Source organism: Petaurus breviceps, unplaced genomic scaffold, assembly GCF_028583685.1.
Source record: "Petaurus breviceps papuanus isolate PSGF00001 unplaced genomic scaffold, PetGlider_PUasm1.0 188, whole genome shotgun sequence".
Classification (NCBI taxonomy): Eukaryota; Metazoa; Chordata; class Mammalia; order Diprotodontia; family Petauridae; genus Petaurus; species Petaurus breviceps.
The window spans coordinates 22,087,958-22,110,839 of NW_027185804.1; the positions used below are offsets into that span (position 1 = coordinate 22,087,958).

Below are 22,882 nucleotides of genomic sequence, written 5' to 3' on the forward strand. Positions count from 1 at the left end.
GCAAATTTCCAAAATCCCTTGTATAACTTTTTTTTAAGTCCTAAATAGTATTGGAAAGTATAATGCAGAAAAAACATGAAACACTTCACAATGACCTTCTGTGGGATAGGTTTGGTTTAAGGGGAAGGGAGATAATACTTAAATCCCAAGTTAAAGAAAGGGCCAAAGGGAAAGAAGCCAACTAAGGGATTCCAAAGCAGAAAAAGAATGGCCAGTGTTGGGAAGCAGGGAAATTTAAGATAAGGGGAGAAGAGACACAAAGGAAAGAATTCTGAAATTGTCAGCCTCAGACGAGAGGAAAGTGGGAGAGAGCAAGATGCTGAATTAAAGGGAAAGAAAAATTTGACGACACCGCAACCAACATGCAGATAAGGGAGGTGAAGATGTTCTTGAGTCACTATAAGCAGCTCTGGGCAGGAGAGAAATATTTGGTAACAAGGCATTGGTGGATGCAAGATCCAAAATGACAGCCCTAATATCAGGAAAGCTGTTGGATGTACCAGAAAATAAAGTTGGGTAAAAGAAAAGGGGTAAATGGTCCTGGGCTCTGGGAATGGAAAGAGGGAGAAAATAACCCACAGGGATAGTCCTAGCAACAAGGGTTGAGGAAAGCATAACCATTAGGAAATTAAAAGATATAGGCCTTGGAATAACCTAATAGGAGGCCAATGGTTCACCCTAAGAAACTTTAAAGGGAGGAGAAGAAAAATGAGTGAAGAAAAATACAGAGCTCAGCATGAATATATAGCAGACACTCCCTAGCTGGTGGGTCTAGGAAAAACAAGACGGACACTACAAAAAAGAGCGCAGTTATGAGATATACATGAGGAAAAGTAGCAAGTCATCTATTGGACTCTAAAAGAGGCACCCAGTCCCTACATATCTCAGGTCTTGTATCATTCTTTCCCCTGACAATCCTAAGTCAAGCACAAGAAAGAGAGCAGGACATTGGGCATGGCCCCTGTTGTTTCTAAGCCCATCCCCAGTGGCCCCAGGGTGCTGCCCCTGATCATCCTCCAGCAGCTTGGACTTGTAATCCTCCTATTGCCATAGGCCAATGGCAGCACCATTACTTTGGGAAACCAGAGTATCAGACACTCACTTGCTTTGCCCTTCAGTCCATTTCAATGAGCTGGAGTTGCCAGCAGCAGGTCTAAAAGAGAAGAAGAAGAGGTGGGGTGGGGATGGCACATGCATGGTGGTGGGTAAGCTACCCTACATAGAAATCCAATGAGGAGTCAACGTTTTCTTAAGAGATGCAAAGATGATAGGGCATCTCAAAGGAATCCGGTAAACCCCCAGCCCTTCAAGGTCTGATTTCTGATATCCTTCCTTGTTCTGACATGTATTGTGAGAAGGTAAGGGGTTTTGAAAGAGCTGTCTCTTGCTAGCTAGAACCAACTCCAAATTACTTGTCTTCCTGTGAATACTGAAGTGACCTTAGGGCCTGACATCAGACAGGTAATACATTCGCTATTGTAAGAGAATATCAATCAGGGTGGATGCCTGTTGGTGGGGCCATTCTCAAGTAGATCTGACTGTTGACTGTCCAAAGCATCATCACTCAAATACAAATTTGGGGCCTGGACTTTGTACACTTAAAGCATTTCTTGATAAGTGTAATGGATACCATCTGTAAATAACATTTCCTCCAAAATGTGAACATTAGGGGAAAATCAGCTGAACGAACAAAAGTTTGGAGAACTCCAAGGCATTTCATATGAAATGACCACACTGAAAGTAAATTTTTGTTGCCAAGCCCATAGCCCAGGAAAAATATTGTACATTAGACCCCAAAAAGTAATTTGTTTTCTTAAAATCTTAAAATTATCCAAAAGATTGCCAACCACAAAAAAAAGAAAATACCTGACAAAGAAAGGCAACCAGATGCCACAATTGTTGCCTGATGTGTTTACTCTGCCCACCTTTACCTTAAAACTGGGCCAGACAAATCCAAGTTACTGTCACTAAACAATCAGTTGAGAGAGGACAGTCACAGGTCCAACCTTACCCCTTCAGTGTGGCCCCTAGGTTCATCTGGTTCCAGGTCATGCATTCTAGCTGCGAGGTCATTTGGTACAGATTGTCACTGTGAGAGAAAGAGCCAGAGTTAGACGAAGGAAGGAAGAAAACATTTATTAAGCGCCTACTATATGCTGGGCATTGTGCTATGCTTTTTACAAATATTATTTCATTTGAGCCCCATGGCAACCTGGGGAGGGAGGTGCTATGATTGATATTATTAATTACTAACAATTTATTAATATTATTATCCCCATTTTACAGTTGAGGAAACTGAAGCAGACTGAAATTAAGTGACTTGCCCAGGATCAAACAGCCAGTAAATTTCAGAGGTCAAATTTGAACTCAGATCTTCCTAACTCCAAGCCTAGCATTCTAACCACTATACCACCTATCCAATCAGAATCCAAGTGAATGCAATTCTTCTTACCAAAAAGTAGCAACGTTTTCATTTTCCTCTAGAGAAAAAATTTCCACCCTTCATTTCATATCATGATTATGAAACATATAGTCACAGAAGTTCTAAGTTTCTTGGCAGGGGAAGGGACCTTGTCAGCCTTCTAGTCCAACCCATGCCCAAAAAGAACCCCCATTACAACATCCCTCATAAACTGTCACCCACCTTTTATTGAAAGGCCTCTTTTGGGGAGGCTAGGTGGCACAGTGAATAGAGTACCAACCCTGGAGTCAGGAGGACCTGAGTTCAAATCCGACCACAGACACCTAACACTTACTAGCCGTGTGACCTTGGGCAAGTCACTTAACCTGAATTGCCCTGCCTTCCTCCCTCCAAAAAGCAAAATAAATAAAGAAAATCATCAATATTTTTTAAAAAGATCTCTATTAAGGAGGTCAACTAAGCTCTCAGAACACCCATTCTGCTTTGGGCCTTCTCTCTGCTCCCCCACTTGACAACTGCCTTCCATCTCCATTCTTGGGTCCACACCCCAAACCTGCAATGCACTCACTCATCATTTCCCCATAGATCCCACTCATCCCTTCTGATGAAGCCTATATGAAGCTTTTCCTGCTCAGCCCAACTGCTAGGACCATCTCTCTAGAATTACCTTATATCCAACTACTTTTTTATTTATTTGTGTTTACTCTGTATGTACTTACATGGGTACCCCCAGGTCTAGAGCAGATTTAAGCTTACTTAGCTATTAAAGATTAAAATGGCACTAAGACTTTGAGTTGTAGTGGATAAAGCACCAGCCCTGGAATCAGCAAGACCTGAGTTCAAATGTGAGTGTCCTCAGACACTTCCTAGCTGTGTGACCCTAGACAAGTCACTTAGCCCTGTTTGCCTCAGTTTCCTCATCTGTCAAATGATCTAGAGAAAGAAATGGCAACTCACTCTGGTATCTTAGCCAAGAAAACCCCAAAAGAAGTCATGGAGAGTCAGACATGACTGAAACAACTCAACAACAACAAAAATGCCGAAGACACCTTGCCAGCATCTGATACGGTGACTGAATATAGCAGGAGCTGAACTGAATGCTTGTGGACAGCACAGATTGGACAACTCTCCTTGTGAGGATCTGACATCAAGCTCAAATCTGCTTCCTTGGAACTTGTGCCCATTATTCCCAATTCTGCCATTCAACAGACCCAATAGAATTCCTCTTTCCTATGCCAACCCTTCAAATATTTGGAAAAACCTATTATACCCTCCCACCCCCTGGTCCTTTCTTCACCCACCCCAAATTCCTTCAATTCATCTTCAAATGTCATGAATTCAAGGTTCTTCACCATTCTGGTTGCACAGCTCTCGACAGCAGAATCATTCATTCAGGGGCGGCTAGGTGGCACAGTGAATAGAGCACCAGCCCTGGAGTCAGGAGGACCTGAGTTCAAATCCGGCCTCAGACACTTAACACAAAAACTAGCCATGTGACCTTGGGCAAATCACTTAACCCCAATTGCCCTCCAAAAGGCCAAAAAAAAAAAAAAAGAATCATTCAGGTTGCACCGCTCTGACATTAGAGTCATTCAAAGACACAGTAGAAACAACAGGGATTTGTATTGGACACTTTGAGAGATTTAAGACAGATGGTGCATCTTACACATATTATTTTATTTGATCCTCATAACACCATGTGAGGTAGTTAATAGATGTATTATTATCCCCATTTTACAGATGAGAAGACTAAGGTTCAGAGAGGAAATCAAGTGACTTGCCTAGGGTCATACAGCTAGTGAAAATCAGAGGTGGGATATGAACCTAGTTTGAACTCAGACTCCACATCCAGCACCCTGAGAAAGGGCCATTTCTATGACCTTAGGAAAAAAAGACTTAAGATTATAAAAATATCTTCAAAAAGCAGAGGAAGAGGCTGGAGAGGTTGATCATATGAAAGGTCACATAGACTCTGTAACCCCAAGTCAAAAGTCTGGAGCCAAAATATAAAGGAGAGCAGATTAAGTTTTTGTGAAAATTCATTAAGCTGTTTAAGCCAAAAGAGGAAGGACATTTGGTTTATGGTGGCCCAAAATAATGTAAAGTGAAGAGTGATGGGTTGGCCATTACTAGTGGGAGTGACATAGAAGCAAAAATCAATCTGGAGAGCAATGTTTTGCCAGAAAAGAGAAGGGGGACAGGGACTGATTGCTGGTAAGTACTTTAGAAATGCCTCCTGGTTGATACTGGAAATCACAACCCATCTGTGACTTAAATGATGAGGTCTAAGGAGTCTCTTGAAGCTTGAAGAGCTTAAGCCAGGAACATATACATAATTAGAATCTTGGGGTCATAGATTTAGGGCTGAAAGGATCTCAGAACCCATCTTTTCAATACAGTACAGATAAGGAAATTGAGGCTCAGGGTGGTCAAGTCAATAATCATCAGGCACTAGGCTAAGCCCTGGGGATACAGACATAACTCCTTCATGGAATTCACAGTCAAGTTAAGTCACTTGCCCACAGTCAGTCAGTGAACATTTGGTAAGCACCTACTAAGTGCTGGACTAACAACTGTGTAACACTGTTGCTACATGCATAAGCATAGGAGAAAGTCCTTACTCATCACATACGGCATCTCAGTATCCCACTGAAATTGTAAACAATGTCTACTAAGCAACAATGGATGGCAAATCCTGAGAATCTGCCCCCTCCACATGGCATGCCTTTGAGTTGCTTCACCAAGCATGGGCAGCACCAAGCTTTAATTAAAAAGATATTTCTGTCAGGCCAACAGAAAATGGCACCGTGAGGAAGGAGGCTTCCACGGGGAGATGATGGACGTGGCCGCCATTCCCCAATAAATGAGGGGGACCCTGGGCTTTCTCTCCAGTTTGATTAATCAAAGCAAAGCACATCTGAGTCTTATGTAATCACATCCAAAATGATTTTTTAACTCCCCAGGGCAGGTCTCTATGATAACCAGGAAATCAGATTCCAAGAGATTTTGCATATGAAAAGTCAAGTGACTTCAAACTACAAGTATGCAAAGCATCATTTGTCAGAAAGGTTGGCCCCCATCATTCATCCTCATGTCGGACTAGCTATTATGCTACTATAATATCCTGCATATCATCCCCCCCACACCCAAAAAAAAAAAAAGAAAGTATTAAACCTTCCTACGGTTTCCTCATTGGCAACAGCAATCCGTACTGGTCTGTGCCACCACATTGCACAATTCCAGAAATTCTTTGCTGTAAGGCGGGTGTAATTAATTCCTGCAGGACCCAGATTTTTATTAGAAGTGCCAGCCCAGTGCATTTCCAGGAGGAGATTCCGCTAACTTTCTTTAGGCTGACAGTTCATTAATAAGAGACCTCCTCCACAATTTCAACTGGTTTTTGTTCTCCCTCGCCTTTTCATCAGGCAATCCATTTATTCATCTTGTCATTAATCTAAGCCAACAAGCATTGTATTCCCCAGGCAGCTGTATATTTTTGTGACAATTTTTTCCCCTTTTTAAAAATATTGCTCACCCACTAAAATCACTCAGCCCCACTGACAATTCTCCTAGGCCTGTTCAGATCCCCTGAATCCTTCTTCATTTTAATTCATTAGCATGCCACAGGAAACGTCTTGGGATTTTCAGGAGCTGCAGGAGACAGACTTCTCAAACTCAATTTCTGTGCCTAGATGCTTCTATGGCTTGCACCTATCCTCACAGTCTGGGAAGCCCTGAGCTTGAGTTCAAAGAAGACAAGGCAAAGAGAAAGGTTACTGGAACTCAAGTCGCTAACTCTTGGATACAGGAATGTTTTCTCAAAGTCTTCCTCAAGGAAACAATTTCAAATTAAAATGGTTATTTGAGTAAAATGTAAATTCTGTGAAGGTAGGGTCTCCAATCGGTCTTACAGTACAACAATGACTGCTACAGGTAAATAATAAAGAAAATGGGAGCCATGACCTGGGGAAAGATTAATATTCTGATGTTCCCTAGGGAAACGTTCATTCACTTCCAGGAAGAGGAGTGGAGACAGCATCTCCAACAAGGCTCCACCAAAGAGCCATAACAAGCTACTTCTACCAGTGTCCACCCCACAGAAAGAGAAAATGCTTGGGACAAGAGAGGAGGGAGATACAAAAAAGGCTGCAGGTAGTGGGCAGTTTGGGGAATAGCCCACCTAGGGCGTGGCCAGACATTAACTTCCTATTTTAATTAATTTGATGTTATGCCCAGTTAAATAACTGTGCTGTCAATGCTATCTAAAATTTTGGTGCCCTTGGCAAAGCCCCAGATGCCCCACCTTGGTTATGGATGTGTATCACTAACTTACTCTACCTTCAATGAGTTGACAATCCTGTCTTCAATCTACAATTTACTCAGAAATTACCACGTAGATTTTTGCTTCAGGAGACAAAGATCTCACCAGGACCCTAGGAGGAGGACCTGTCCATTATCCTTGTCTTCCTAATGATTATTCCAGGCTGGAAACCACCAGGAATTGGGTTGGGAGGGGTGGTGTTCAGAAGACACCCCAGGCTGCTTTCCCAGTGGTGACACTAGGGATCAGCCTAGTTTTAACCACATCCTTCCTACTGCTCTCAGGGGACTCTTGGAGGTTCAGCCTACTAAGCTAGCTCCACCTTCCCAGTTGAAAGAAGAAACATAAGATTTGGAGCTAGAAGGGCCCTGAGATCATCTCACCCAAGCCCCTCATTTTACAGATGAAGAAACAGAAGCCTAGAGTGGGAAAGTGACTCACCCAAGGTCACAGAGGCAGTAAGTCACAGAACCAGGATTTAACACCAGGTCTTCAGGTACCAAATCCTTTCCTCTTTCCTAGCAAAACTAGAGGAGTACTAGATGCTAACAAAAGAGTGCACAGCACAATGATAAAAAGCCAAGGGCACTTTCACAATTTACCAGTATTCCCTTACCTCAAAATCATTCTGTATTATTTTGAATGTATTTTGTATTTGTTTATCCATATACATGCTTTATCCTTTACGCCAGAAGAATGTGAAAGGTCCTTGAAAGCAGGGACTAGTTTCCTTTTTTTTAGGGGGCGTGGAATCTTTATGTCCCTAACTCAGATCACAACTTGTTCATAACATAGGGGTTTAATATGTATTTGTCGAATAGAATGGAACTACAAACCTTTGGCAGTGAAGCCAACAAGACTGTATTTTTTTTTTTTTAAAGAAAATCATACGCTCAGGGGCGGCTAGGTGGCACAGTGAATAGAGCACCGGCCCTGGAGTCAAGAGGACCTGAGTTCAAATCCAAACTCAAGACACTTAATACACACACACACACACACACACACACACACAAACTAGCCATGTGACCTTGGGCAAGTCACTTAACCGCAACTGCCCTCCAAAAAGGAAAAAAAAAAGTCATACACTGAGTACCTGTAATAACAAATATTGGACCCAGAGAACAAAGAGTCTTCCAGCTCCCAACCTATCATTCTCTACACAGCAAAACCCAAGAGTGCACATACCTGCAGATGGGGAAAGGGTCTAGGCTACAGAGAGATTGACATGGAGCTAAAGATCCTGGACCTCACCACCCTTCCCTTCTCTTGGGTATGAGGGTATATACTTGTACTGGTAGAGGAATTTCCATATGTGTGATATATGTGTATATGTATATGTGTACCTATGTTTTATGTGAAAAAATGCATAATAATAGTTAACATTATTATTACACTCTAAGGTTTTCAAAGCGTTTTACAAATATGATCCCATTTTATCCACACAACTACTCTGAATTAGTGTTGTTCAGTCAGGTCTGACTCTTAGCGGCCGCCCCATTTGGGGATTTCTTGGTAAAGATACCAGAGTGACTTGCCACTTCTTTTTCTGGCTCATTTTACAGATGAGGAAACTGAGGCAAACAGGGTAAAGTGACAACTTCAGGGTCACACCCCTAGTATCTGAGGCCAGATTTGAACTCAGGATGGTGAGTCTTCCAGATTCCAGTCCAGGGGCTCCATGCACAATGGCGCCACATAGCTGCCCAAGTACTCTATGAGGTATGTGCGATTATTACCTTCATTTTATGGATGAGAAAACTAGGGTAGACAGGTTAAGTGATTTTGCTCAGGATCACAGTAGAGTATGAAGCTGGATTTGAACACAGGTCTTTCTGACTCCAGGTCCAGTTCTCTACTGTGCCACCTAGTTTCTCAATCTATGTGTGTATACACACATACATATGTGTAAATGTATACATAAATGTATACATGAAAGTACTCATGTGTGCACTGTATATATGTCTATATATACATATAAGTCTTATATGTGTGTAGCATGGTACACATAATAAAATTAGGATCAAGAATTTGCTAAAAATACACAGTGTTAAATATGCAAGAGAAGCCGTCCTAAAGCGTGAGTAAACAAAATAATAAATTTTTTAAAGGAAGCTTTAAAAAAAAACTCAAGGTCACAAACTCCCCCAAAAGTTTCAAGTTCTTTTTAGTTTAGAAACAGTTATTTGTTTTCTCTGTAAGAAATATTAGAAGTGGAAGGCAGCTGAGAAAAAGAAGAGATTTCTACAACGGAGATTCATACAAATTGGATACGAATGAAAGGATGTCAGCCCTAAGCAACCAAAAGGCACATAAAAGGAAATCAGTAGTAGATCATTTGGTTGTTTTGGCCTACACCACTGGGTGACCAAGTTCTCGACCTCCGCACAAACCTTTTTTTAAACAGCCATAATCTGGCCTGGAACTCCTCCATTCTCCCTCTTAAAATCCCAGCTTGATTCCCAGTAAATGTTGAACCTTGCCAGTGTTTACTACATCCACTAAGTACAAGGTAGGAAAATCCCTTCCCTCCTTGACAGGAGCTGTAACTGGTGGCTGCCTCTGTCACCTCAAAGAGGTGGCCGGTCTTGGACATGCTGAGGAGGCTCAGAATGGAGGCTAGGGAACTGGCAAAGTTGGCTGGACTAAAGTAGCCACTACCCCAAAGGGAAGAACAAGTGGGATGTCAAAACTGGGAGATTCATCCAGGATTAAAATCTCTGACCTTTCAAATGTCTGCTGTTATCACTCACCCTCCTTCCTTTCCCCTACCCTTCACTCCCCACAACACACACACACACACACACACATGAACGCACACTCACACACACAAACACACACACAAACGTACACACACTCACACACACAAATACACACAGCTACATGGAAGAATTCTTTCACAACTGAAAAAGCCATTCTCCAACCCAGAGACTTTCCCCCCGCACACATTTCCTTGCATGGCGCCTTGCAAGCCGACTCCTTAGGAATCGCTGTCGCCTTCCTTCTGGCCAGACTCACTTGTGTTTATGATCTCTTGAAGTAACAGAACTTTTTGCTCTTGCTAACTTAGGTGGCCATGAACACAGACAGAGACTCAGCTCTATGCAGGGCACACAGGGAATGTTGTCACTGGATTTCACCCCTGTCGATGAATGTGACTTCAGCAGCCCAGAGGACAGAAACCTGTGATATCCATCAGTATGAGATGTATCCCTGGGCACTCCATTAACCTGGTAGCACACTTTTATGCTTACATTAGGGGACATATCTATAACCTAGGTCATGCACTTAGAAAAGCCTGACCTTCCAAGCTCAGAACAAACTAAAATTTTCTGACTGGCATCCCTGTTTTCACTGCTAAATAACTTACATAAAAGAAATGGTAAGGGGTTCAAAACATCACCTTTGACTCAGTAATTTGACTACTTGTGTACCCTAAAGATATAATTATCTATTTTTGTAGAAATGTAGAATGGTATAGTGAATAGGGTGCTGGACCTGGAGTCAGGATAACCTTCATTCAAATCCTGCCTCAAACACTTACTAGCTGTGTGACCCTGGATCAATCATTTAACCTCTGTCTGCCTCAGTTTCCTCATCTGTCAAAAAATAGAGACAATTATAATACATGCTTCCCAGGGTTGTGGTAAAGATCAAATGAGATTACATATGTACAGTGCTTTGCAAACCTTGATGTACCACAGAAATTCTCTGGCTAATATTGTTGGGTTTTCCAACTACTCTGTGGCTGCCCAGTAATACTTCTTCTCCCATATACATATATGTGTCTAATGGTAGCCATCTCTGAGGAGGGGAGGAGGAAAAAGAGAAAGGTACATGATAACTTTGTACTATATTTAAAAGAAATAGTAAATTGTACATGATAGATCTGTAGTTTCAGAAGCAACCCTTTTTTTTTCCTATTCTACTTTGTTATGGAAATGCTTATTTTATTTCTTAAGTCCAGAATAAAAAAAATTTAAAGAAAAAACCTCTTCTCCCCCTCCATGCCCCAAGTAGAACCTTCCCTTATTAAAAAAAATATAGCTAAACAAAACCCAACCATTAGCTGTATGTGCCTCACTCCAGACCTGCTAAGACAAGAGAGAAGGGGGCATTTTTAATTCCCTGTCCTTTAGTGGAATGGAAGCTCCTTGAAGGCAGGGATGATTTCACTTTTGTTTTGCATCCCCAGGACCTAGCAAGGTTCCAGGCACAAAGTAGGAGCTATTTAAATGCTTGCTGGTTGATTGACTGATTGATTGCTTGGTCAGAGTTCTGGTCTCTTTCAAGGTTGTTTCATGTGAAGTGATTTAGGGGAAGGAAAGCAGAATCAGAACAATATAGGCAATGATTAACAGTAAATAATGTGGCCAACTATGTTAATAGTAATAATAACAGCAGAAATATAAACAGACAAAAGGAATGATCAGAAAATGATACAGACGCCAACAGGACATTTTTGTTATTATTTTGTTAAACTAAAGATAAAAGAGGGAGCATGAAGAAAAGTCTTAGACCTGGGCCTGCAAGTAAGTCATTTAACCTCACAATTCCCATAAGCAATTGTCTTGACCTGCTGCTCTGCATGGGGGGAAGGAATTTCCACCAGGAATTCTCTAAATTGATGGGGAAAAAACCCACTGTCTTCTCCCCAAAAGTCTGAATATCCTTTATTTAAAAATGCATTGCAAATAATATGGAATTTTTACCTTTATGTGCAGTTATTTTTAAATTTTCATTTATTTATTGGAATGTTTGGTTTTTGCTCATGGTTATTGGGCACAGAATAAAATTGTTCTAATAAAATGAAATAATAAACAACCAACACAAACAATAATCTATTGGTAAGAACTCCAATTAACCAAATCACTAGTTGTGAATTACAAACATAAAATTATTAACATTCAAACCAGCAGTCATTTTTCCTTTGAGTAGAGAGAGAATTTGTCATATTGGAAAGAGTCATGGTATAGTAGACAGGTCATAGACTTAGAGTCAGGAGGACCTAGGTTCATATCTCCCTTAAACTAGCAATGTGTCCCTGAATAAAAACCCCTGAAATGGTCTGTGCCTCAGTTTTGCTAGCTGTAAAATGAGGAGGTTGGAGTCAATGGTCTCTAAGGTGACTTCCAGCTCTAAAGTGATGATCCCTAGAGTCCTTGACCAGACATTAATAGACCTGGGTTCTGGTCCCAGCTTTGCCACAAAGTCACTTGGAAAGTCACTTCCTCTCTCTGAATCTCCTTTTATATGCTAAGGTCCCTTCCAACTCTGACATTCTATGTTCTATGTGCTATGGTCCCTTCCAGGGCTAATCTTCTGTCATAGAGTAAAAAATATAATAACTCAAAATCTCGAGACACCCAGAAATCAGGAGCGTAAAAAAAGGAGTATAGAAAGCAGGAGGAATTCCATTTAAACTGATCATTGATAAATAATTTGTTCGTTGAAGTATCTGAAGGTCAGAGGGCCTCCTCAGTGCCACAGGAAGGATGACATAAGAGGTAGATCAGCTAACTTTTTCTGTAGCTGTAGTCAATCACTTTGCCTGTATTAGGTCCCTACTGTGATCAGTGGCATCAGTGCAAAGCCAGAAGCCAAAATACATGACTCCTGAAACAGCAACAAGCAAGGAAAGGTGGAGGATTGGAGAAAGAGGAGAGTGACTTCAAACCTGGGGGGGGGGGGGCATGGAATGGGACTGTGAGTCAAATACTGGTTAGGAGCACAATGATGATGATGATGATGGTGACGGTGATGGTGATAATATTTAGAACACAGTAAGACCTTCAAGGTTTGCAAAGCCTTTTACATACATCATCTCATTTCACTGGCCTCTTTCCAAAACACCCCAAGAGGATCAGCAATGGACAGCGGAGATGGACAGAATGTTACACCATTGTTTGGGTTACTGAAGAGGAGAAGAGGGCAGCCAAGTGGCAAACTGGATAGGCTACTGGCATTGGAGTCAGGAAGACCTGAGTACAAATCTGGCTTCAGACACTTATCAGCTGTGTGACTCTGGGCAAGTTACTTAACCCTTATTTGCCTCCGTTTCCTCATCTGTAAAATGAAGTGGAGAAGGAAATGGCAAACCAGTCCACTGTCTTTGCCAAGAAAGTTCCAAATGAGGTTGGGAAATAGTCTGACTCGACTGGAATGACTGAACAACAAGTGATGAGGGAAATGAAGGAGCTACAGAAGGTTTGGGTATCAGACAAGTCTAGGAGAAAAGAAAGAGTCAGTAGATTTAGGTTTTCAGGCAGCTCCCAGGAAGAGAAGTAGGAACCTGTGCTGCCAGACTCTCTTTCTCCATAATAAATGGAAAGCTGAGCTGCTGAGAAGGGGGTAGCCTTAGCCCTGGGAGATGGGGTTGCCTGCCCCCACCCCCACCCCAGGTTCATTCCTCTGAATGATTAGGAAGTATTTGACCTTGGAAAGGTTTGAAAGCAAGGCAGAGCTAATGGCTTGTGCATAAGACATGTGGGATGCAAAGTGAATCAATAATGGACCATCCACCATAGTTAGGAAAGATATGGAGCCATTTTGAAATGATGGCTTTGAGTAATAGTTCTGATGCTTACTACTACCTCTGTGACAGTGGGCAAACCGCTTGATTTCTCTGGGTCTCAGTTTCCTCATCTGCAAAATGGAGTTGTACTGTGGAATAGTGGAAAGAAACCTGGTCTGAAGTCAGAAGACCCGAGTTCAGATCCTACCTCTGAGGCTTACTATCTGTATAATGTCACTTACCTTCCCTGAGTCACAGATTCCTCATCTGCAAAATGAGGAAGGGTTTGGATTAGTTGACCTCTAAGGTCCCTTCTAGCTGTAACTATTAAGATACAGACTCCAGCATCACCCTGAGAACACCTTGTGATAAATGTCACCTTTGGAACAAAACCAGTAGAATGTAAACATCCTGAAGGGAGGGACTATTTTAAAAGATTTTTGTATTCCTGGCACTTAACTCTATGCCTGGAATGTAGCAAGAGCTTAACAAATCCTTGCTGATTAATTGCTTGGGGAAGAAACTCCAAGAAAGACATATACACTTCCCCCCCCCCCAAAAAAAAAACTTGACTGTGTGTGTGTGTGTGTGTGTGTGTGTGTGTGTGTGTGTGTGTAAGGGAAATTTCATTCTCCAATTCAGGAAAACTTGTACAGGAAGGATTGATGGTATACTGTATGTGTATAGTGAAAGCACAGTAAGTATACATATAGAAAGTAAATTGCTGAAAGTATATTAAACGCATAGTATGTAAATTGAAAGTAAGCATACACATTGAAAGCAAATATACATATTGAAAGTAAGGTAGAATATTGAAAAGAATGGGCAATTGATTTGTATAAAAACCATTTGAAAATCATCTGTAGCCTGTCCCTGTTATCACTATATCTGGTGAAGTATAGAAAGCTCTTTGCAAGCCTTCATGTGCTAAATAAATGCTAACCTAGGCAGCCAGCAGCCTGGGGAATGGAAGGTCAGGACTGGAGGCAGGCGCACCTAAGTTCAAATCCAGCCTTCGACATTTATTAGCTTTGTGAAGCTGAGCAAGTTACTTAACCTCTGCTTATCTCAGTTTCCTCAGTGTAAAATGGGGATCATAATAAACCCTATCTCACAGCATCAAGTGAGATATTTGTAAAAATGCTTAGCACCATGCCCAGCCATAATGGGAGCTACATAGATGCTTATGCCTTTCCCCTTCTAAGCTATCCTCATTGACATCAACAACAGCAAACATTTATCAAACACCTTCTAAGTGCTTATCACTGTTCTCAACACTGGGGATGTAAAGAAATGTAAAAATATGGGAGTGATGTAGAAGGTGCATCATGGGAAAGGCAAATCTGTGGTGCTAACTGGGCCAACCTCCTGGTCTTAACAGACCTCCACTGCTTCTTTGTTTTGCATCTCTTGGAATTCCTAGCTCCTTTGGATGCCCAGCTTACACACCCATTCCTACAGAGGCCCCTCCTCATCAGGCCAGTTATTAATGCTGTTTACTGGAATGGTTTGACATTTCCTTCTCCAACTCATTTTTTTTAAAGATGAGGAAACTGAGGCAAACAAGATTAAGTGACTCGTCCAAGGTCACACAGCTAGTAAGTGCCAAAAGTCAGATTTGAACTCAGGAAGACGAATCTTCCTGACTCCAGGCCACTACTCTATCCACTGCACCACCTAGCTGCCCAGTTATTAGTATAAGTCTCCCTATTGAGGCAATTTTGTATTATTTTGTGTCTAAAGATTTCTCTCTGCACTTATATTCCTCTATAGAAATAAAAAATATCAAATCAAAAAAATCAAAATATTTGATTGCAAGGTCTTTAAACTGGTTTTGTTCTCATATTCCCAGGAATTAACACTATGGAATTTAATGCTTGTTGAACTGAATTAGGCGCAAGTTTAACCAAAAAGCCCTGAATTTATGTTTTTACAATTTAAAACCTCTCTGAACCTCAGTTTCTTCAACTGTAAAATGAAAGAGTTGGACTCAATGAACCCGAAGGTCCAGTTCAGATCTATAGGGTGTCCCTAAAGTCTGGACACATAGGGAATCTCATTAACTATGCGTATTTTGGAGAAATGAAATGAATGAAATTTTCAACATTTTACTTAATTAGCATAAAAGAGATTTCATAGGAAGATGTAGGAGACATAGGAAATCTCATTAATTAAATTAATCTCATTAATATGGAAAATAGTCCCCAATAGCTAATGAAAGCTTTTATTCCACATGAAATTGTCATGGCTAAAATGTATGCTAATTAAATAAAATGTTGAAAATTTCATTCATTTCATTTCTTGAAAATATGCACAGTTAATGAGATTTCCTATGTGTCCAGACTTTAGGGACACCCTATAAATCTAAAATCTGCATGTTAATCCGCAAAACCATTTACCCAAGAACACCTAGGCTACCATGTGATTCAGTACCCTGAAGGGGAACAAAGAAAGGAGGGCACCATTGTCACCACCTCCATTAGGGGCCCTCTTCTCCAGATAACTTGTCATGTGACTGTCTGATACGAGAACCAAAAGAGGGTGCCAAGGTCCACTACTGGTTATGTACATATTATTAAAGTTTGGTTTCGTTCTTATTTCTTATTTTTACTAGATAAAAATAAATGTAAAAAGAAAAAAATCCACGATGTGGACGCTCCAAATATTCTCTGAACTTTTCCATTTTCCAAAAGGGTAACAAGAAGTCTGGAATCACTCGCTGAGAGGTGAAGATGGATGACTTGGGGACATTCCAATTGCATTCAAGTAGTTAAGCTCTAGATGGGTCCTACAGTGAAAGGAAGCCTCCTATTTGAGAAGGGTCATTCACAAGAGGAGGAAGTATTATTCGCCAAAGGATTCTGGGAGAAGGAAACTGCTCAGTAGGAAAGAGTCCTTCTACAAGGACTTTCCCTATTCCCAGGCCCCAGAGCATCCCAGCTGAGTGAGGCAGGTCCTTCAGAGAAACAGTGGATGGGGAAAAGGAGGGGGGAGGGGTGTATTTTGGCAGCTGTCTGGGCCACTGATCCCTAAGAGTTGCCTTGTACAGTCAAGTCTCTGGTTCTAAGCTTTGGACAGTAGCGTGACACGCTCCCTCCAACACGCAGGCAGACAGCCTCGGGACTGCCTGGCCTTGAGGGGATTTGGGGGAGAGGGATTGGTATCCTCCCTTCCTTGGGCTGCGGGCTCCTTAGCCAAGGCTTCCGCCCCCGAGTCTGGAAGAGGTCCAACTCAAACCCCAGGCACCTCCTAGATCACTTTAATTAAAAGGGATCTGGCTCAAAGCAGGAAAGAGGAGGTGACCTCCCTCCCCCGGGGTCCCAAGGGCTGGGAGGAGGGGAGGGAAGGGTGTGTGTGTTAGTGGGTCGCAGCCACACTTCCCAGAGGCTCGCCAGATTCCTCCAGCTCCCCCGAGCCCGATTTCCTGTTCCAATCCCTTCTCTTTTCCTGGAGTCCCCAGAGGCGCCCGGCTGTCCCCCCTCCCGCCTCCTCCCTAGAGCTAGGGCTCCTACTCCCCCACCGTGGCTTTCGGCATCTCGCTTCTTCGAAGACGGCATAGGGATGCTGCCCATGTGCCAGGAGAGCTGGGGTTTGGTGGGGTGAGCGAAGAAAGGCCAAGGTCCACGCCCAAGGCCCATAAAGGGCTGAAGAGAGGCTGCTGAAAGAGTGATCTTAGGTATGGGGGCTGCAGCCTGCTCAAGGCACTGGGCTAAGGACGCTGTGGTCAAAAACCCACTGGGGTCCACATCCGGGGCAGCTAACAAGTCTGTGCTCTGCCACGCCCACTGCAACCCCAGCCCCCAGTCATTTCTGAACCCACGCCTTTACCAGAAACAGACGGGAAGCACCCCAGGGCCAAGGTCCACCTTTGCTCCTGGCCCCCCTCTAGAGACTCTAGCATCCCGCAGAGCTGAGGGGCCCTCAGAGCGGCAGAACAAGCCCCGACTGCGGCAAGCCTCCGGGATCTAGCGAGGGAGAACGAGCCAGGCTGTGACCAACTCTCCTTCCTGCAAAATAGCTACAATGCACAGACCTGCACTGTCTTTTGGACCCACAAAATGCAATAGACTGCAGATCAGAGATCCCGCTAGATTTCTGGAGCACAAAGCTAGGGTTAGAGCAATAGTGCACTCAGGTGCACTCCCCCAGAGTCCCTCCCCCCACCTGAGGTACCAGAGGACCAGTCTCTGTCATCCCCTTCCCCCCCAATCTCTCCTGACAAGCCTTTTTCCTTCCTTCATTACCTCACTGCCTCCTTCCCTTTGACGTCAGCCCTGCCCCCCTCCCACCCCCAGCACAGAAAGGAGAGGAGTTGGGGTGGGGGTGGGGGATAATGGGAAATATCAGGATCCCCCCCAGCTGGGGGAGGGGGACGATGAGGTAATGAGAGGCCAATGGAGAGCCGGAAAACAACGCGGCCGCTTCCCTTCTTCCTCCCTGCTTCCCCCACCCCTATCCCATCCCTATCCCCACCTCCTCGCCTCCAGTCCCTGGCTGCGCCCATGTCTGCGCCCTAGTTACTAAGCAACCCTATCGTAGTCGCGGGACTGAAGCCAAGTTCACCAAAAGTTGAAGAATAAATTTTGGGGAGGGGAGGTGGGGGGAGGGAGGTGCGGAGGAGGGAAGGAAAGCTTCTCTCAAAGCTCCCGAGAGCAGGACAAAGGGCCCAAGCTGGGGCTGCCTCCCCGCGACGGCGGCGGCTCCAGGGCAGACGCTGCTTGCGAACTGTTCCGTGTCCCGGCCCGGTCCCGACTGCTCTTCGGGCCGTGACCCTTCGAGGCGGCGCTTGGGGAGAAAGCGCAGCTGCGGCCCCAGACGCTCCTCGCCTGGAGTGCCGGATCGCCAAAGGGCTTCCGAGGTTCCCAAAAGGGAAAGGAAGAAGCAGAAGCCCAGGAAGATGGATGGTCATGAGAGCGCTAGATTAGAAAACTTCTAATCCAGTCTCCCACCTCAGTTTTGCAGATGAGGAAACTGAGGCCCAGAGAAACTGTCACTTGGCCAAAGAATCCACCCCTTCCCACTACACTCCGCTGCCTCCTTAGAATATTTCCGGGAGAGTCACTCTCAAAGGAAGGCAATTCTCAGACCTCTGGTGTTTACTAGCTGTTTGCTGGACAAGTCCTTTCCTCGTCCCAGCTACTCAGTTTCCCCGTTTGCCAAATGGTAATGATTAATAAATAGTATGACAAAAGAAACTAATGCTATTGAAATAATTTCCCCCCAACTTCACAGACCCCAGGTCTATGGACTCCAACTCTACGGAAAGTAAGCTATTATAAGAGAAGGCACAGCCCTGGCTCTCCATCTCCCTCTATCCAATTAGTAATTAGCTCCTGTTTATGTTGAAAGCCTGTTCCCTTTTCACCACAGACCGGCTTACAAGTAATAAGCTTATATTCATGTTATGGCTTCGATTTTGCAAAGTGCTTTCCATGTATTACCGGCTTCAAACTTCACAACAACCTGAAAGGCAGGTATATAGTTATTATTAGCCCCATTGTATGGGGAGAAGGGCAGGTCACACAGTATCAGAAATCAAACCATGTCTTGCTGACTCCAAATCAAAAACTATCCACTGAACCACACTGCCTTCCTATCACCATCATCATTGTTATTATGAATGTGGGAGTGGGGGAGAGACCAGACCTGTGATGTCATCGGTAAAAGAAACTTCCAAGGAGAGAACTTTTTTTCTTTATTACAGTTTTTTTTTTTGGAGGGCAATTGGGGTTAAGTGACTTGCCCAAAGTCACACGGCTAGTTTTTTGTGTCAAGTGTCTGAGGCCAGATTTGAATTCAGGTCCTCCTGACTCCAGGGCCAGTGCTCTGTTCACTGCACCACCTAGCCGCTGGGGAGAAAACTTTTTCTATCAATGCCCATCAGCAGTTTTTCTGCCCCTCACAGTCTGAGAAAGCTGTCTAGGGACAGTGAAGTGTTAAGTGATTTGCCCAGGGTCACACAGTCTGTAGGAGAAAGGACTTGAACTCAGGCCTTCCTGCCTCTAAGGACCCTTCTCTGATCAGGGTTGCCTCAGTACTCTTATCATCACCACCACCACTATCATTTCATCTTCTTATTAGTTATTTTTATCTAGTTCTTGCCAGCTAGAGTTCCCATGAAATGGTGGTTGTCATTGTTAGTATTAGTCTCAGTGTTTAGACTGACATTGATATATTTATCGTCCGTGTTAGTATTTAAAACAACCTGATGTGGGAAAGCTAAGAAAAAGGTGGAGATCCTGAATTGAGGAGTAGGGAACAAGGTGAGCTTTCATTGACCAGTCCCTGCCCAGGTTCCTTTCTGCCTGGGAGTCTCAAGGATATGCTTAAGATATGTCTCAATAGGCTAAACATTCCTCAATACACCACTGACCCCACCTCCCTTCCTTGTCTGGGGGTATGAACTGGGACAGGGGTGGGGAACCTGCAGCCTTGAGGTCACACGTGGCCCTGTAGGTCCTCAAATTCAGCCCTTTGACTGAATCCAAACTTCACAGAACAAATCTCCTTAATAAAAGGATTTGTTCTGTAAAACTTGGACTCAGTCAAAAGACTACACCCAAGAACCTAGAAGGCCACATGTGACCTCGAGGCTGCAGGGTCCCCACCCCTGGGCTGGGGGATGCAATGAGCTGCCCTAAGCCCCTAGCATTTCCCAGGAGAAACTGCCACAGCTGACTGATCTTTATAGACCTGCCCCAAGTTGGATCCCAGGACCCAGGACAGCGCGCAGGTCCCTCTTTCCCCGAAGCACACAGCATCTAAGACTACAATCTGGGGACAGGATTCCGGGTTTCCTCTGGCTCAGAGGGCGAGAAGGCCCAGAGAACTTTTACCTGTTGTAGGGAGTCCGGAGCAGCAGGGCCTGGCTGCTGGTGCAGCTGTCGGTGGGTGTGTGGCATCCATAGACTGGGGGAGGCACGGAGTATTGCTGCTCACCTATAGAAGGGAAGAGGTAGGAGAGGAAACTTCACATAAGCTGTAGAATCACAAATTTTGTGGGGGTGAGCAGAACCTGAACAAGACCTACCCTCTCCCTAGCCCCACCCCAAGACTTGAAGTTGTGGCAGTTCCCCCCCTCCAGGTTTCAACATTATGCTCCTCCCTTCCCATTCCTCCTGACCCCAAACGGTATTCTTGACCACTGGAGGCTTCAAGTCTTCTCTGTATGTAATGGCTCATGATTTGACTTAATACAAAATAAACACCTGCATGTCATGGTGTGTGTGGGAGGGAGGGGGGATGTGCGACAATGCTGACATTTACATTACTTATTCTTTTAAATGCACTTGAAAATATCCAAAAGATATATGGTTTCACCAAGTGGATATTCCCACCACCAGCATATTTCATCCCTCCATGCCTTAGGCGGAAGGTTCTTCATGACCTTGTTGGGTTGGGATTTGGAGAGGGTGTGGAATCTGTGATTTCATCAGTTTAGGGAACTCCTGGTTTGTAACTGGCCTTTACCAACTCAGGGAACTTAATGCTTTTAGAGTTTTAATACGACCCCTGGAGCACTGAGAGCTTAGGTGAATTGCCTTGGTCATAGTGTCAGAGATGGAAATGAACCCAAGTTAACTGGATTCTAAGATCAAAGCTCCATCCAGTACTTACCGGAATGTATGAATTGGTGCGACTTTCCCCACCACTACCACAAAAAACAACAACAACAAAAAAAAACCAGGTACCTAGTCTTCTGGTAATGAGCCTTTCCAAATTTAGCTAGACTGGTGCTGCAACCACCAGATTGCACACCTTTGTAAACAAGAGATTTTCAAAGATAGACCTTGAATGTGGCTTACTAGGACTCTGACTATCTTGGCCTTCTTCCGATCCTGGCTCTGGGGGTAGGTAGCAAGATGGTACAATAAGGGAACGAGCATCATCTTTTGCTTTCCTTCCCAAACCCTGGAACTGAAGGGGGATCCAGTGGTCAGGAAGAGGGACCCGTGACCTCTTTCTATACCCATCACATTACACTTCCTTAAGTCACAATGGCATGCACCCAGTCTCGGTTGAGTGAGGGTAGAACATTTTTTCTCTTCTCCTTACCTAAAGAGCCCTGCTGACCAATAGGGTCCTCGTGTTTGAAGGAGTGATTGGGAAACTGCGCTGCATGGTGTGAGGGCGTGTGTCCATAGCTGGGTGTTCCGTCAAAAGTGACAGTGCTGTATCCTAAGTGTAGCAAGGAGAAGCACAGGGATTAGTGAGGCCAGCTTTCCCTGGAAGGTACCATCCTGGGGTAGAGGCTTTCTGGATTCCCCCTCCCCAATCCCGATGTGGTAGACAAGGGCGCCCTCTGCTCATCTTCCTCCCCACCAACATTGGGTAAAACCAGCAAAACCATCTCTTCTTACCCTATTCCCGTCCCACTGAGTGGCATGGGGGTTTGGGTTGAGAAGAGGGAGAGAAGAGAGACAAAGAGAGGAGAAGAGAGAAGGGGAAGGGGAAGGAGAGGAGGGGAGGAAAGGGGGTGAGAGGAGGGAGGAGAGAAGAGGGGAGATGCCTAGGCCCCGCCCACCCCCATTCAAAATCTACTCAACTATTTCCTAACTGATTGACTCCCAGGGACTCAGAATTCGCAAGCCTTAGGCAGCGCCAATGAAACACTACTTTCCCCTTCTGGAGAAAGTTGCTCTCCCAAAAAAACCAAGCAGCCAGGCTCTTCCAGGGACCAAGCAGAATCGGAGAGTGAAATGAATCCGCTCTGTTGACCCCTCAGTGACACCAAACCGTAAATCAGCAGCCGGGGCACCAACTTTCATTAATGACTCGGAGCCAGTTAAACAAGTACGACTTTTTAAAAAAATGTAATTACCGAGTAAATGTTATCAGTCGATTGCTCCTCGGCTCATCACCATTGACACCCGGATCCCTCAAGCTAGCTGCTGTCAGAGAGGCGTTTGGGGGAAACGGCCCTTCTGGTTCAGCTTCTGGCTCCTCTCGTAGAGGGTGTCTCCGGCTTGGACCATCTTTCCACGCATTCCCAGTCCAGGAGACCCCGTCATTTCCCCCAGATATTTTGTATGACACCCTAAATCAGTCAAATGGCCTCTCTGGAACTCAGGGTTCTTATCCGCTAAATGGGGAGAATAATACTCAACTCTTGACTACCCCATAGAGTAGGCGTGGGGAAAAGCTTTGCACAGGTTCGACTCTTGGGTGAAGAGATAGGACGCCTTCCTGAATTGGATTGGATTTGCTTACTCACTAGAATGATATTGTGTATCATGGAGAAACAAATCCTTTTAATATATGGACTTAGAAACTTAGAAGCCACGTAATCTGATTTCCTCACTTTACAAATAAGGAAAGTGAGTCCCAGAGAAAGTAAATGACTTGCCCTAAGTCATAGGTCGTCTAACTCCAAAACTGGCACCTTCTACTGTCCTATGCTATTTCGATCTTTACTGCTTGTTTTCTCCACCTACAAACTGCGAGCAATGCCGGTTGCTGTACTCCTCTCTACTGGGAGGTAGGGCTGCAGAAAGAGATTTTGGATTCTTGGTGGGAATCAGTGTGTGTGCTTGTGTGTGTGGGCACGAGTGGGAGAATATCTGAAACAATGGGAGAATCCACCCCGAGTTCCAGGATCTGGGAGGAGTGTGGATTAGAGAGGGCATTC

The 22,882-nt window shown here is 44.1% G+C and overlaps 1 protein-coding gene across 1 annotated transcript in view; it reads right to left on the minus strand.

Moving 5' to 3' along the window:
* WT1 (WT1 transcription factor) overlaps positions 1-22,882 on the minus strand; it is a 65,468-nt gene that overhangs the window by 35,237 nt on the left and 7,349 nt on the right. The window contains exons 2-5 of the mRNA XM_069090903.1: positions 21,310-21,432; positions 20,091-20,193; positions 2,012-2,089; positions 1,103-1,153 (exon numbers count right to left, since the gene is read on the minus strand). Coding sequence (XP_068947004.1) covers positions 1,103-1,153; positions 2,012-2,089; positions 20,091-20,193; positions 21,310-21,432 — 355 coding nt within the window. The remainder of the gene's footprint in view (positions 1-1,102; positions 1,154-2,011; positions 2,090-20,090; positions 20,194-21,309; positions 21,433-22,882) is intronic.